Genomic DNA, 13,027 nt, shown 5'->3' on the forward strand with positions numbered 1-13,027 from the left:
ACAAAGGGGCACATTTATACCATGTCCCAAGACGCCGGCTTTCCGTGGAGCGCCCGAGGACTCCCTTTTTTTTCTTTCTTCTTTTTTTTTTTTTTTCTCCTTAAAACAAAGGAACCCCGTTTATCCCTGCAGCTCCCTCACCACCCCTACCCCACGCCACAACCTTCCCGAAGCCACCGCGCTCCGCAGCGCCGTCCCGGCAGCGCCGCTCGCCGGGGCAGCCGCGGCCCCAGCGCGCCGGGCCGGGGCAGCGGGCGGGCCGGGGCGGGCCGGGGGCGGGCTCTGCCGCCGCGGAGGAAGCGCCGGGCACCCGGCGGCGGCGGCGGCAGCGCTGAACGGGCGGGTGGGCGGGCAGGTGAGGGCGGCGGGCCGGGGAAAGCTGGCGGCCGCGGCGCCCTGCTTATTTTTGTAACTTTCCGGGGTGGGGTCTTTTTGTTGTCGGTCGTGCCTCCCCCCGCCGCCTCTCCCCCGCACCTTCCCCGCGCTTTTTTTTTTTTTTTTTCCGCCCCTCGGAGGAGAGGTTTTTTTCTCGCTCTCCTCCTGCCTCTCCCGCGGGAGCCGGCGGCGCGGAGGGGAGGCGCGGCGGCCGCCCCGCTGCGGGGGCGATGCCCCCGCCTGCCTTGGCGCCTCCCCGTGCCGGCCCCGCCGCCTTCCCTTTGTGCCGCCGGGCCCGGCGCGACGCCTGCCCCGGGAGCCGGCGCCCCGCGGCGCCCCGCGGCGGGAGGTAAGGGCGGCCGCCGCCCCGCGCCCCGGCAGCCATGCGGACCCTGCGGCCGCAGCTCGCCTCCCTGCTGCTCCTCGGTAAGTGCCCGTGGCCGGCGGGGAGGGGCGGGACGGGACAGCGCGGGGTGCCCCCGGTGGGACGGGACGGGACCCCCGGTGGGTGCAGTCCCTCGCAAGGCGTGAGGGAGGGTCGCCCCTTGTCAGTGCCAAGCGCCCGTCCCCAGGAGTTGTCACTGCCCGCGCTGCTCCTGTGGTCGGAGGGAGGAGTGGCTGTAAAAAACCCTTGTAAATATGTGTATATGTATACATATGTGTGTAAAATCAATCAGGGTTTCATCTCCAGCCGCGGTACCTCCGTGACCATTCCTCGCCGTGCCCCGGGGTCCGGCCGGGGCGTGGGAGCGGTGGAAGCAGAGGGGTCGGGCGGCTCCGGCTCCGGGCGGGCTCCGGCTGCAACTTGGGAAGCGGGCGGCCGTGCAGGGGCTGCTGCTGGCGTCGGGGGGTGTTTCGGAGTGGAATCGTAAGGGTAGGGAGTTACACGGGTCTGTGCTGAGCTTGCACAATGAAAGCGGAGAAAATGCCTGGGGTAAGGTAGGCTGCAGAAACAAAGTGCTCTGCTTAGCTCTGGAAGAGCGCGTTGAAATGTAGAGGGAAGGCAGTCCCTGCTGCCGTGAAATGCAATTTGATTGCTTTGTGCTGTCTCTCAAAGTGCTCCTGTAGTCCCTTCTCCCGGCCGGCGTTTGGCAGCCCGTGAACCGTTAAACGCGTGGTTTTGTCCCGTCCCGCGAGTGCCTGCCCCAGGGATGACTGTGTGCAGCTCTCTAAAGTCCTTTGGGATCCCAGCGCTGGGTGAGAGATGCTGTGGGAATGCGAGATTCCTTCCTACAAATTCGGGAAAAGCAGAATACAAGGCAGTTAAAACGCCTCTACGGTTTTTTGCTGCGGACCGATGTCCGAGGCTTAATTACTGATGAGTTGATGGGAACATTTGTGGAAAATACAGCACGGCACCCTCACGCTGCTTTCTGCCTGTGTATGTGTAGAGCAACCTCGGAGCTGTTTTGATTTGCCTTTTCATTGGTATGATTTTCTGCTGGCATTAACGCTATTGAGGGAAGAAGCGGCGGGGCTGGCAGTTTTACTGTCTTGAGAATTGTCACATACATACCTGCTCTGCCAATTTGGAAACAAGATCTCTACTAGAATTGCACTCATGCTTCATGTCTGTAATTTGGGGCGGAGGGGGATTTGGTGTGCTCTGCCTGTCTTTAGCAAAGAGAGAGAGCGTACTCTTTGAAATGGTTTTGGAGATGGTTCAAACTTCCCCTAACCACTAGCTTGCTTCCATGGGTTCCCTGGAAAAAAAGCCGTCTCCGAGCTAAGTTTATCCAGGGTGCCTTTGCTCCGTGGGCGCAGCGAGGCTGTCGTAGCCCGCAAGATGGGTGTAGGCGAAGGGCACAGCGCTTGCTGCCTTGGCTTCGCACGCTCCGTCTCTGCTGCTGAAGAACAATAGCACCATTCTGGATTAGGGATGCCTAATATGGAGCGCTCGGGTCTGTGGGTCCCTCCGGAGCACGCCCAGCTGCTGCGGCGGAGGAGCAGCAGAGGGCATCCCTCCTCCTGCCGAGGGCATCCCTCCTCCTGCCGAGGGCTCCCAGCCGCTGGGACCCGCCAGCCTTGCGCTCACACCCCGTGCTGCTGCTCACCCGGAGCCCTGCCCGCTGTCGAGGCCGCCCCGACCCCCTGCTTGCAGGAATTACCTTTCTGCGTTTGACCTAAAAGCGGCTCTAACCTGCCTTGGTCCTCCCCGGGGGACGAGCTGCGCGGTGTCATCTGTCGCTTTGGAGGATAGGTTGCTTTTCAGTGGTCCCCAAATCCCATGGACGTATCTAGTTCGTAAAAACATCCTGCTGGGCTCCCTGTGCTGAACGTGAGGCTGTTTTTAAGGGTAGGATGTGTACCATGTGTGTGCCTGGAGTTACTTTTAGTTCTTTTCACCTGGACTTCTTAGCTGGTTGTTCCTCTTCTGCGCAGCTGCCAGTTTTAATAAAGCTGAAGATGTGTGGCAGTGCCTCAAAGCCACAAGTCACACAAAAATGCTTTAGGTTGCCCCTTGTAAAACTGAGACATCATTTGACTTAGTCAAGTAAAAAAATGCATGTTTTGTAACGTAAATATGACTGACTGGAAAAGGACTGTTGCTTTCTGAACAAGTGATGTTAATGCTAGAATATGGGGATAAGATACTATGGGTCAAATATGCAGAAAAAGAAATGCAACTCATTCTTTCCTTCCCTTTCTGCAAACTCATTAAAATCAATGAAGGAGGAATTGTGGTTATGGAAAGAGATGGTGGGTGATTTAATATAATATATCAAGCATTAACTACCTACCAAAATCCAAGTAACTGTGAAACCAGAGTCTGAAAACCCACATCTGGCATGTGGGTGTAACATTTGTAGATCTCTGCTGTTTTTTCCCCCCTTCTTGCTGCAGTGTTTGTTACAGGGTTCTTTAAACAAGTGGCACTTCATCACAACAAGTACAAAATGGGAAAATAGAGCAAGTGCTGTAAATAATCCTCATGCAGCAATGAGACCATTAATACTTGTGCCAGCCAGTGCTAATCCTATGTGTAGTTGCAAGATTTACCTCCTTTTTTTTCTGCAGGGAGGGATGCAAACTCTGGTACTCCTCATATTTATAGTGTAATATATAGGAAACACAATAGGCTTCTAGGGAACGCTGAACTCATTCATGTCAGTGACTGGTTTATGAATAGTTCTGCTTTTGAGTCTCTTGCAGTCTCCAGAATACCACCTGTGAATGCAATTTACGGCTCTTTGTGTTCAAACATTGCATATGTATATATGTACATAGACTCATTACCCTCTTCCTCTCTATTCATGCATAGTAATTGGTGATTTATTTGCGATTCCTAGAGGGGAGCAGAGCATGCGTAAGGTCTTGAAACCGCAGCTCCCTGGTAAATGGCATGTTGGAGTGAAATACCCATGCCAACATGAGGTGACTCCTGGAGAATGGAGGGATGATCTTCCAGGCCTGTCACCCTGAGGGGAAGGGGTGCTGGCTGGGAGGCAGCAGTGTGCACTTGGCTGCTGTTCAAGAGTTCTGCCCCTGCACCCTCCTGCTCTCCTGCTGCCTGCCCCGGCACACAAGTCTAGGTGTGATCAACCTGGGGACTGCTTGGCTGGAGGGGAGCATACGGAGAAAATAGTGTAGTGGGTGTTTGCACACAGGGGGTTAGGGGGTGTTTTGTTTACCACAGCTCATGGCTCAGGAGCGTTGCTGGCGCCTCATCTGCTCCTCGGTGCATTGTCAGCAGCAGCGGCCAAGATTGAGCTTTCTCCATCTGCGTCTGCCCCGAGTCCTGCGCCGCCAGCGTCCTTCTGCGAGCCAATTCCACTGCCCTCGTGCCTGTGCTCGCTGCCTTGGCATCCCTGTGCTGTGCAGTGCCGGAGCTGGACTGATCCCGAGCGTGCTGGGGTGGGCTGTGACCCAGCTTTATTTGGGGAACATGCTCTGCAGATGGCTCTGGCCATTGCCTCCTTCACGAGGTGGCTCTCTGCATGTCCCTAAGGTGGGAGACTGCTGCAGCCATCGGGGCTGGGCTGGCAGGCTCCGCTCCTGCCCATCCCCAAGTGTAATTCTTCATGGGCAGACTCCCTCCCTGCAGTCTTGGCCAGACTGTCTGACATCCTGAGGCTCCTGCAGATCCTGTTTATTTACACAGGAGGTTTTGGTTTATGCGAATTGTTGTCTTCTAGTTGACCTTCCGTCAAGTTAGATGTCTTTATTAAAGCAGTTTTTATTGCAAATCGAATGTGTACTTAGAACACTTCTACCAGACCCATTATATAAAGTGAAAGGGAAAATAAACAGTGCTGCAGACCACAGAGAAGGGGGTGGGAGAGAGAGGGTCATAGGGAGAGCATCACTTCAGTGTTGGGAGGCTTGTTGAGTTTTTTTTTTTAACCAGGAAATTGCCTTTTTGAAAAAAAAAACCTTTTAAACTTTTTTCTTTTGGTCTTTCTTGGTTTCTTTCTTACACGTACAAAACTGGTCAAGCGTTTTGTCATTGATTTAAAGGTTATACAGTCTAGTTTGAAGCCAGAGGTGTTTTCATTGGTTTACCTTGGGTGAATCAGAGTGCTGTAACCTGAAAGAGTGCTCTTTGCTGTCTGATAGTTAGCAGTCTGCAGGATTCCTCCTGCCCAGGAACTTACAGTACCAAGAAAATCACCTGAAAGGCAGGGGAAAATTTTCTAGCACAACAGAGTTTTTTTATTGTTGCTAGGGTTCCTCAGCTCATGATTTGACTTGTCTACTGGTATCAAGGGCATTTAGGCCCTGCAGCCAGTGTCTGGAAAACTGCTTATTGTGATTTGCCTCTGGCTTTGAAGTTCCTAAATACTTCTTAATGATAACCTGCTAAATGGGTTTTGACTCCATTTTTATATTGGTATTTCTTTCCTAGTCGTATAAAATCTTCTTAAGGAATAGTTCTCTGTGTTAGAATATTAGGAGACGTTTAGCATCTGTTTCTTATCAACCATGGAGAGGCTAAAATGGAGCCTTTCCTGACAAAGCTGGGTTTGATCACATTGCAAGGCAAAGAAATTGAGTCTGCAGCTGCCTTTGGTGGGTCTGGGATGTCTGTGCATCTGTGTCATGTCCAGCTCTAACCTGTTGCTCACCCTGTCTCCATCAGGAGGAACATGTTTCAAATGATGTAAGTCAGTAAGCTTTTTCTTGTTAGGTTTAATTAGCAAGTGGCAGTGAGACAAGAGGAAGTCTTGCCTTTCTGACTGTTTCTAAAGTCACATTTTAGTAAGTAATTGGACATGAGCGCAAAACCAGATCATCTCAGCTACGTGATGGGAAGCCTTCCTTGGAAAGGGAAAGGCTTTGACACTCAGGACTCGTACCATTGCTGCATAGTGCTTAAACAAATGCCAAAAAGCAGGGATGCTCCTGAAAAGAGATGTTCCAGCTTAGTTCTTGCCCAGTGTAGCAGGCAGGGGAGGGTGCAGGTCAGGGTGCTCACACGAGGACCAGTTGGAGGGACTTGATTGATCTCAAAGCTAACTTGACAAATGCAGTAAATACGTAGAGGGACTGTGTGTGTGTCTGCTGTGAAAGTAGATGTGTTTTTCATGTGGTCCTGCAGATGAATGTGAGATCCCAAGGGAGGGGGGCTCCTGTGGAGGCAGGTGACTGCAGGTCATGGCAAGTTTGACTGGCTGGGTTACCCAGTTTGCTGGGGTGGGCATGCTCCATGTCCCAGGGCCTCATTACTGTGGGTCCAAGGATGTGTGACCAGTTACTCAGCCCTCCAGTGAGCTGAGCCCAGTGTTTGCCCCAGCCACTCTCTTAAATCTTACCAGCCCCTGACAGAGGCTGCTTGCTCTGTCCTGCTCAGCATTTAATCTGTAGTTTCTGGCTGAAACAGCTGCCTGAACCCTCCTATGGCTCCTCCTTCCTGATTTTACTCCTGTGCTGGTAGTTCCTTGGTGTTCCTAGGTCCATTTCCATCTCTTACTGGACAGTGATCCACAGGGAGGGAAAGGTGCTGCACTGCAAAATGGAGGAGTGGGAAGAGAATCACAGACTGATGGAGTGATTTGGGTTGGAAGGGACCTTAAAGGTCATCGAGTTCCACACCTCCTCCCTGCCAGGGGTAGGGATGCCACCCACTACACCAGGTTGCTCAGGGCCCATCCAACCAGGTCTTGAGCACTTCCAGGGATGAGGCATCCACAGCTTCTCTAGGCAGCCTGTTCCAGTGTCTCAGCAGCCTCTGAGTAAAGAATTTCCTCCTAACATCTAATCTAAACGTCCCCTTTTTTTCATTTAAAACTGTTCCCCCTTGTCCTATCACTATCTGGCCGTCTATAAAGTTGTTCTCCATCTTTTTTATAAGCCCCCTTTGAGTACTGAAGGGCTGCAGTGATGTTTCCCTGGAGCCTTCTCTTCTCCAGGCTGTATAAAAAGAAAAAAAGATGAGCCAAGGGAAAGCATTAGGGGGAGAAGGAAGGTGAAGAACCCAGCTGGTAAGAAAGATAGAGGAGAACAGGCTCTGAAAGATCAGTCTTGCCAAATGCCAGGCCTTACAGCATGCTCATAGCATTTCAAGTGTCAAAGACTCCTGAGTACAAAAGAATCTCAGATAGTGAGGATCTGTCTGTATTTGTTCCTGAGCAGTGTGCTTACCACTCCTCTTAGCTGACTTCTTTCCAAACAAGATATTGATTCCATCTGGGACTTGGAAAATTATCTAGCACTTCTCCTGTCTCTTCTGGTTTTGGCAGACTTAAGACTTTGCTGGTCAGGAGGGGATGAGGTTGCTGCTGAAGTGCAGGAATAAGGAGATTCTAGCGTAGTTTCTGGTGACAAAGTTGTCCCAGTTGGGATCCAGAGCAGCATCTGGCGCAGCTGCACAGCCATTAGCACTGTCAGGCATTTCACTAATGCCAGTTGTTTGCTTTGCTGTTCTGGATGTTGTTTTTCTGCCCCTTGCAAAACAGTTCATCAGGCTGTGATGTGTTTGGAGGTGATTTTTGATAGCTGTTGTGGCACTGCTGAGTTTTGGGGACTTTATAACTAGTTGCGTGAGTCTGGAAATTGTCATTTGCCTGGTGTTCCCTGCTCTGCTCACAGAAGGTGATAGTTTTGCTTCCCAGCAAATATGTTTCCTTTTAGAGTCATTGTGATTACAGGGGGAATAACAGGGAATGGTGGTGCATCTGGGGGATTTTTGGGGAGTTTTTTTTGGTTGTTCCTCCCACATCACATTCCTGATGTGCCTGCCTGAGGCCTTCTGTCACTTTTATGGCTTTTGGGCTTTGTGGGGAAGTTGATAAGCCTGTTGGAGATGGGAGCAGGGGGTGAGGTAGATCTATTTTTCAGCAGACTTTCTAGTGCTTTGAGAGGAGCTCAGCACTGACCCAGGCTGCTGTGAAATGGGTGGCTTCTGAAGCTTTTAGAGAAACGGAGGCTTGAAGATGAGATACTGAGCCCCAAAGCAGCAGAACTTTTGGTCGTTTCTTTGGGAAAGAAGGGCTCTGATCTCTCATGACAGCAAGGTTATTAAGATTTGGCTGCTTAGATAAAGTGGACTTTTTTCATTGTGGAATAATCATTTTGTCTCCATTTAGCATCAGCACCATGAACATAGGAATCTGCCCAGGTTCCTCCAAATCTCTCTGCAAGGGAAGCTGGACCTTGAGTATGAGTATGAGAAGGCAGTTTTTTGTTGCCAGAAGTCATCCAGAAGCTCAGTACTCTGGAAAATCATACTGTTGGAATCTGGCACTTATTAACTCGACTTACCCAGCACCTAGGATCCAGCCAAAGGGCTCTGGCTGGCTGCCAAGCTGAAATTACCAACCTGGGTGTCAAGCCTTGTTGGTTCCTTCTTGATAGCTTGAAATAAGAGCTTCCCAACCAGCATTTGTGTGCCCACTTCTTTTCTAGTCATATTTCTTCTTACAGCTTTGTAAAGTGTTCGAGGTAATTATAGTACTTACTAATATTTATTCCGTTCTGAGCAATTATCTGAATGCGTTTATCTCCGGTGTGCTTTCAAAGTGCTCTGCCCCTTCTCACCATATCATCTTATCTCCCTGACTCAGTGCTTTCTGCTCTTCCCCTCTCATACATGGCCCCTCAGCTTCTTCCACCCTCCTGAATGTGCTGTCAAGCTTGGCTTTCCTCTCCTGGAGGTTCCAGGATCCTGTTTTCCTGCTCCGCTGTCTAATCCCATTACAAAGGAGGGATGTTTGCTCCGTCTTGTGGGGGATGAGTGCTGAACCGTCCTGCCAGGTGCTAAGGCGCTTTCCAAGGAAGGACATGGATACCAAGGGAAGCTGGGCTGGCATTGTGCCATCTCCCAGCCTTCTGCTGGCTTCTTGTGGCCTGCAGACAATAGCTTGAGAGCTCCTGCTGAAGGGTTTGACCTTTATGCCTGCAGTGTTAGCTGGCGCCTACAGCAGGAGTCACAGCGTGCAAATTCCAGTGCTTTCTTCTGACTTGTGATACAGTGGTAGTCAAGTCACTCTGTCTCTGTTCTTGGCTGCTTGAAGTAGAGAGAATGGCTTAAAAGGTGTCATGGGATGTTTTGGGGAGGAGATATGCAGCGTTGGGGCTGAGGTCTCGTTTGCTGTCTGTGAGCAAACAGGCAGCTTTTTTTCTTATGCATGGAAGTAAACGTGGCATGGAAGAGATTGTTACGATTGTTACGGCCTGATTGATTTCACTCTTGGTGTTAGAAAAACAAGAAAATTGATTTTTACTTTGAGCTCTGTGGTGTTACTTACCTGCACAAGCTCTCTTGCTTATCCTAGGTGAAGGAGAGCTCTCCTTGCTGCCTCATTAGGCTGGTGGGGCACAGCCCATGTGACTGTGACATGGAGCTGCTGTGATTCATCCCAGCCATCAGCATTACAGCAGCACAGTTAATCTAGGGGTCACTGGCACCTCAGGAGCTGTTACGTCTAATCAGTCCCATGCCATGAGCTGGTTGGCAGTTAAATCTAATCTAGAGTGTGGAGCTGCCAAATGCTTGAAGTTTGCCAAGCACTTACTCCTGTCTGCTGTGAATGAGTTGGACTTGAGTAAGATCAGCTTCAGGTACCTTTCCTGTGACTAGGACTCAGAGTCCAGCCTCACATACTTGTGCTGCAGAGGGGCAAAAGTTGTGCAGAGTCCAAAGAGCTACAAGGAGTGTGTAAATCTACCTGCTCATCTTCATATTTAGATATCAAAACAAGCTTTTCTCCTCTCATGTTGTTTTTTATCCCACCTCTTCCCCTTGCTTACATGAGAGGAGAGAGGTGATCTTTCAGATACTGGCATCATCATTAGAGCATATAGGGACCTCATCTTGCATATTTTATAAGTCTTGCCTGAGAAGTCTAGCTTTTGTTTTTATTTCCTATTTTCTGCTGCTCTTACGCCTCATCCACTCTTCTAGAATTGTCCAGTTGTGCCTGCAGGGTCTCTCTGCAGATGCTACCCTGTGGCTGCCAAGTGAAGGAAAGGCAGCTCTTACTCAGTGGTTATTCTAATTTGTGCCTGGCTCTGGTATTTGGGCTAATTTTTTGTCTTTTAGCCTTTGCAGAGAAGAATGTGGCTGCAAATGGGTAGTGGGAAGGAGGTTTGTTTCTTGCTGGAGCAGTGGAGAAAGTTATCTGAGACTGCCCTGAGCAGCATGGGGTAGTGTAGGGGAGGCAAGGGGCTGATCACAAAGAGGTTTGTCACCTCTTCTCACAAGCCTGCCCCTGTTAAGCTATTGTCACCCTTCCACTGGCTCTCATCTGCATCCCCTTTGTTTTTTAGGCTGGGTTGTTTTGGGGGAGGGTGTAGGGAGGAGGGAGGTGAATGTGAGGAAGGATTTTGCTGTGTGTCAAATGCCTAATAGCTGCTCTAGCAGATCCACTGGGATACATTACTGAAAGCATCCTAATGATCTCAGTATAATGGATTTTAGCCTTGGAAGGCCGCTTGCTGGGAAGGGGATCCCAGAGCTTTGTGCTTGGCTCCTGGAGGTTGAGGGCTGGGCTCCTGGCAGCAGACAGGGCAGGCAGCAGGAGCTGCCTCAGAATCACAGAATCAATTAGGCTGGAAAAGCCCTCTGAGGTCCTGAGCCTAGCCTGTGACTGAACACCACCACATCAACCAGGCCATGGCACTGAGTGCTGTGTCCAGTGGCACTTAGACACCTTCAGGGGTGGTGACTCCATCACCTCCCTGGACAGCCCATTCCAATGTTTCATCACCCTCCTTAGGGTACCCATCCCTCCATGAGGAGTGTCAGAGAGGAGCTGTATGCAGGGCTTTGGTGTGGCAGAAAAATGACTCAGTGGGAGGCTTGGCCAAGCACCAACTCCTGCTGTTACCTCAGAAATGTAGATTACCAGAGGCTGCAGTTGTGTGGGTGCCAACTAAGTCCCTGAAGAGATGTAATCTGAGGATAGGGTAATTTTCCTTACAGAGATATCTGGGTGTTGGTAGAAAAGGGAGATGTGCAAGGGGTGCGTGACCATAATTGATACCAGCTGCCTTTAAACCGGGCTGCTGGCAGCACATGTGGAAGAGATGTGCTGGGGAATGTGGCTCCCACCCCAGCTGCAGGAGCAGCACTCGGTTCTCCTGCCCCCATTCCTCTAACCACTGCTGGTCCTGAGGTGGCATCAAGCAGCCTTCTCCTCCTGGTACTGGTGGTGGCCTGGGAAGGAGGTGGGCTGTTTCTTACCTGCAAAAATTATAGGATCAGGGGTCACATGAGAAAGGAAGGTTGATCAGTCCTGGAAGGCACTAGTGGAGCCATGAAGGCCCCTGCAATATGGGTGGGGGGATGATGAAGAAGGGGTAGAAATGAGGGTTGGAGACAGCAGGAGTAGAGTTTTCCAGTAGATGGACAGATGTAAAAGAAATTATGTACGTGATCTTAAAACTGCTGCAGTAGAGATTCTCCATAGTTACTGGGGTGATCAGCATCATTTTCTAAATCATCCTCCGTATGTGGATGCGAATCTTGAGTGTGGGTAGGGTGAAGTGAGGCTTCTGGGGAAGTATGCTAGTGGGAGGCTAAAAATAAATTATCAAAAGAAAGAATTGAGAAATTAACAAAGCTAAACGGATGTATGCAGCTCTAAGAAAAGGGTGTCATATTTGAAAGCATATTTTTGAAAATCCATTTGCTTAGTCATCTTTCAGATAACTTAGCTATTTTTGCCTTCTTTGCTCTGATGACACTTTACTGTCTATATAATAGGTTTAGCATCTGCATTCTTTTCTAGTGTAAAGGGAAAATATATCTGCTAATTTTGAGTTGGCTTTGTAGAATTGCTTTACCTCTTGGCTGTGAAATAAATAAGATACTGGTCCTAAAACTATTTTAAGGAGAATAGTTGGCATTGTTTTCCTTCTAATTCATCTTTTTAACCCATCTGCCATGTCTGCAATCGAATTTGAAGAGAGAATATATACCCTTGCTATTTAATGTATAATAATAACTGTGCCCTCAACTGCTCCAGACATTAAAGTGATGATGTTTGGGTTCAGCACAGTAATCTACTGGGGAATGAATGCAAGATCAAGGGCATTTGCAGGTTTTTATTTCTTTGTGTTTGCAGGGGCTGTGGCACTGCTAGTGGGTTGCTCACAAATGGTGTCTTAGATTACCTCTTCTGCAGGCAGCAAGATTTGCATCTTGCCATTCCTATTTGATCTGCAAGTGGTGATGAGAGCTGTATACTTGAATTCAGATTTTTCTGAGTAGCAGTCTGCAGTCATTAGGGCAGCACTTAGACCCCAGAGGCTTTTTCCATGTTTTCATCCTGTTTCAGTAACCGTGTCTCTTGTTATCTTGTTCCTGAATATTTTCTCTAGTAAGAGGATGCTGTTTGTTGCAGCTGTTAAACCTCAAATGTCTTGAATCTCCCTTAGGGAAGAGAGGGGAGAGTTCCTGAGGTTTCTGTGTAAGCAGACTATAGAAACACCTACATGTCTTGCCCAAATATACAGCCAGGAGGTATTATTGGTGCTGTCCTAACCAGCTGATGGAATCTGGCTGGTTCAGCCTGTGATTCCTCCCTCTTGCTGGCTCCCTGTATTGAAGGGGTTTAGTAAGGAGACAGGGATAACATGGATTCTTTGGGGTTTTTTCTTCTTTCTTTTTTTTTTTTTTTTTCTTTGTTTTGTTTTCTTTGGCATGCAGTGGTACTGGATGGCTCTGGTTGCTTTTGTCAGAGCAGTGTAGCTAGGAGGTGTCAAAGGAAATTATGGATGTTTGCTCGGTTTCCTGGCTGGATGTACCATGTGGGTTTTGGAGAAATGTGCATTGAATAAACATTGGGTAAATCTCTTAGGACTAGCACTGCCTGGGAGTGGTGTTGGGAGCTGTGCTTATCTTCATGGCAGGATTTAAAAAGAAACGTTTGTATGAGAAGAGTTTTGCGCCCTGTGTTGGGTTCCTGTCGGTTCAGTGATTTGTGATGTTGCTCCGTCTGTTCCCTTTAAAGCCAGCTGGCCAACCTTAGGAGAGGATTAGCTGACTAAAATTCTCCAAAGCCTATATTGCTGTCAGAATTTTTTCTTTGCCCTCTTTCACATTGCCAAAGGCCAACCCCAGCCCAGGTGTGACCACTGCCATATTTAAAACCTTGGGGCCAACCCTTGGCATTGCTGGAGTCCCTTGGGAGACAGGCTGTGCCCCTTCATTGGATGGCCATAGGTGGGAGGGCATGGCCCGGGCAGAGCCAGTGGAGATGGATGCTGC

General features: G+C 49.6%; 1 protein-coding gene across 2 annotated transcripts in view; it reads left to right on the top strand.

Annotated features, from left to right (window-relative positions):
* The first annotated feature begins 366 nt into the window (after positions 1-366).
* Positions 367-13,027, top strand: part of IGSF3 (immunoglobulin superfamily member 3) — a 93,416-nt gene continuing 80,755 nt past the window's right edge. The window contains exon 1 of one of the 2 annotated variants that reach the window (XM_038133519.1): positions 367-801. In XM_038133519.1, the coding sequence (XP_037989447.1) occupies positions 759-801 (43 nt within the window). In that variant the 5' untranslated portion in view covers positions 367-758. The remainder of the gene's footprint in view (positions 802-13,027) is intronic. The other variant, XM_038133510.1, reaches the window with a different exon arrangement.

Source organism: Motacilla alba, chromosome 1 (assembly GCF_015832195.1).
Source record: "Motacilla alba alba isolate MOTALB_02 chromosome 1, Motacilla_alba_V1.0_pri, whole genome shotgun sequence".
Lineage (NCBI taxonomy): Eukaryota > Metazoa > Chordata > Aves > Passeriformes > Motacillidae > Motacilla > Motacilla alba.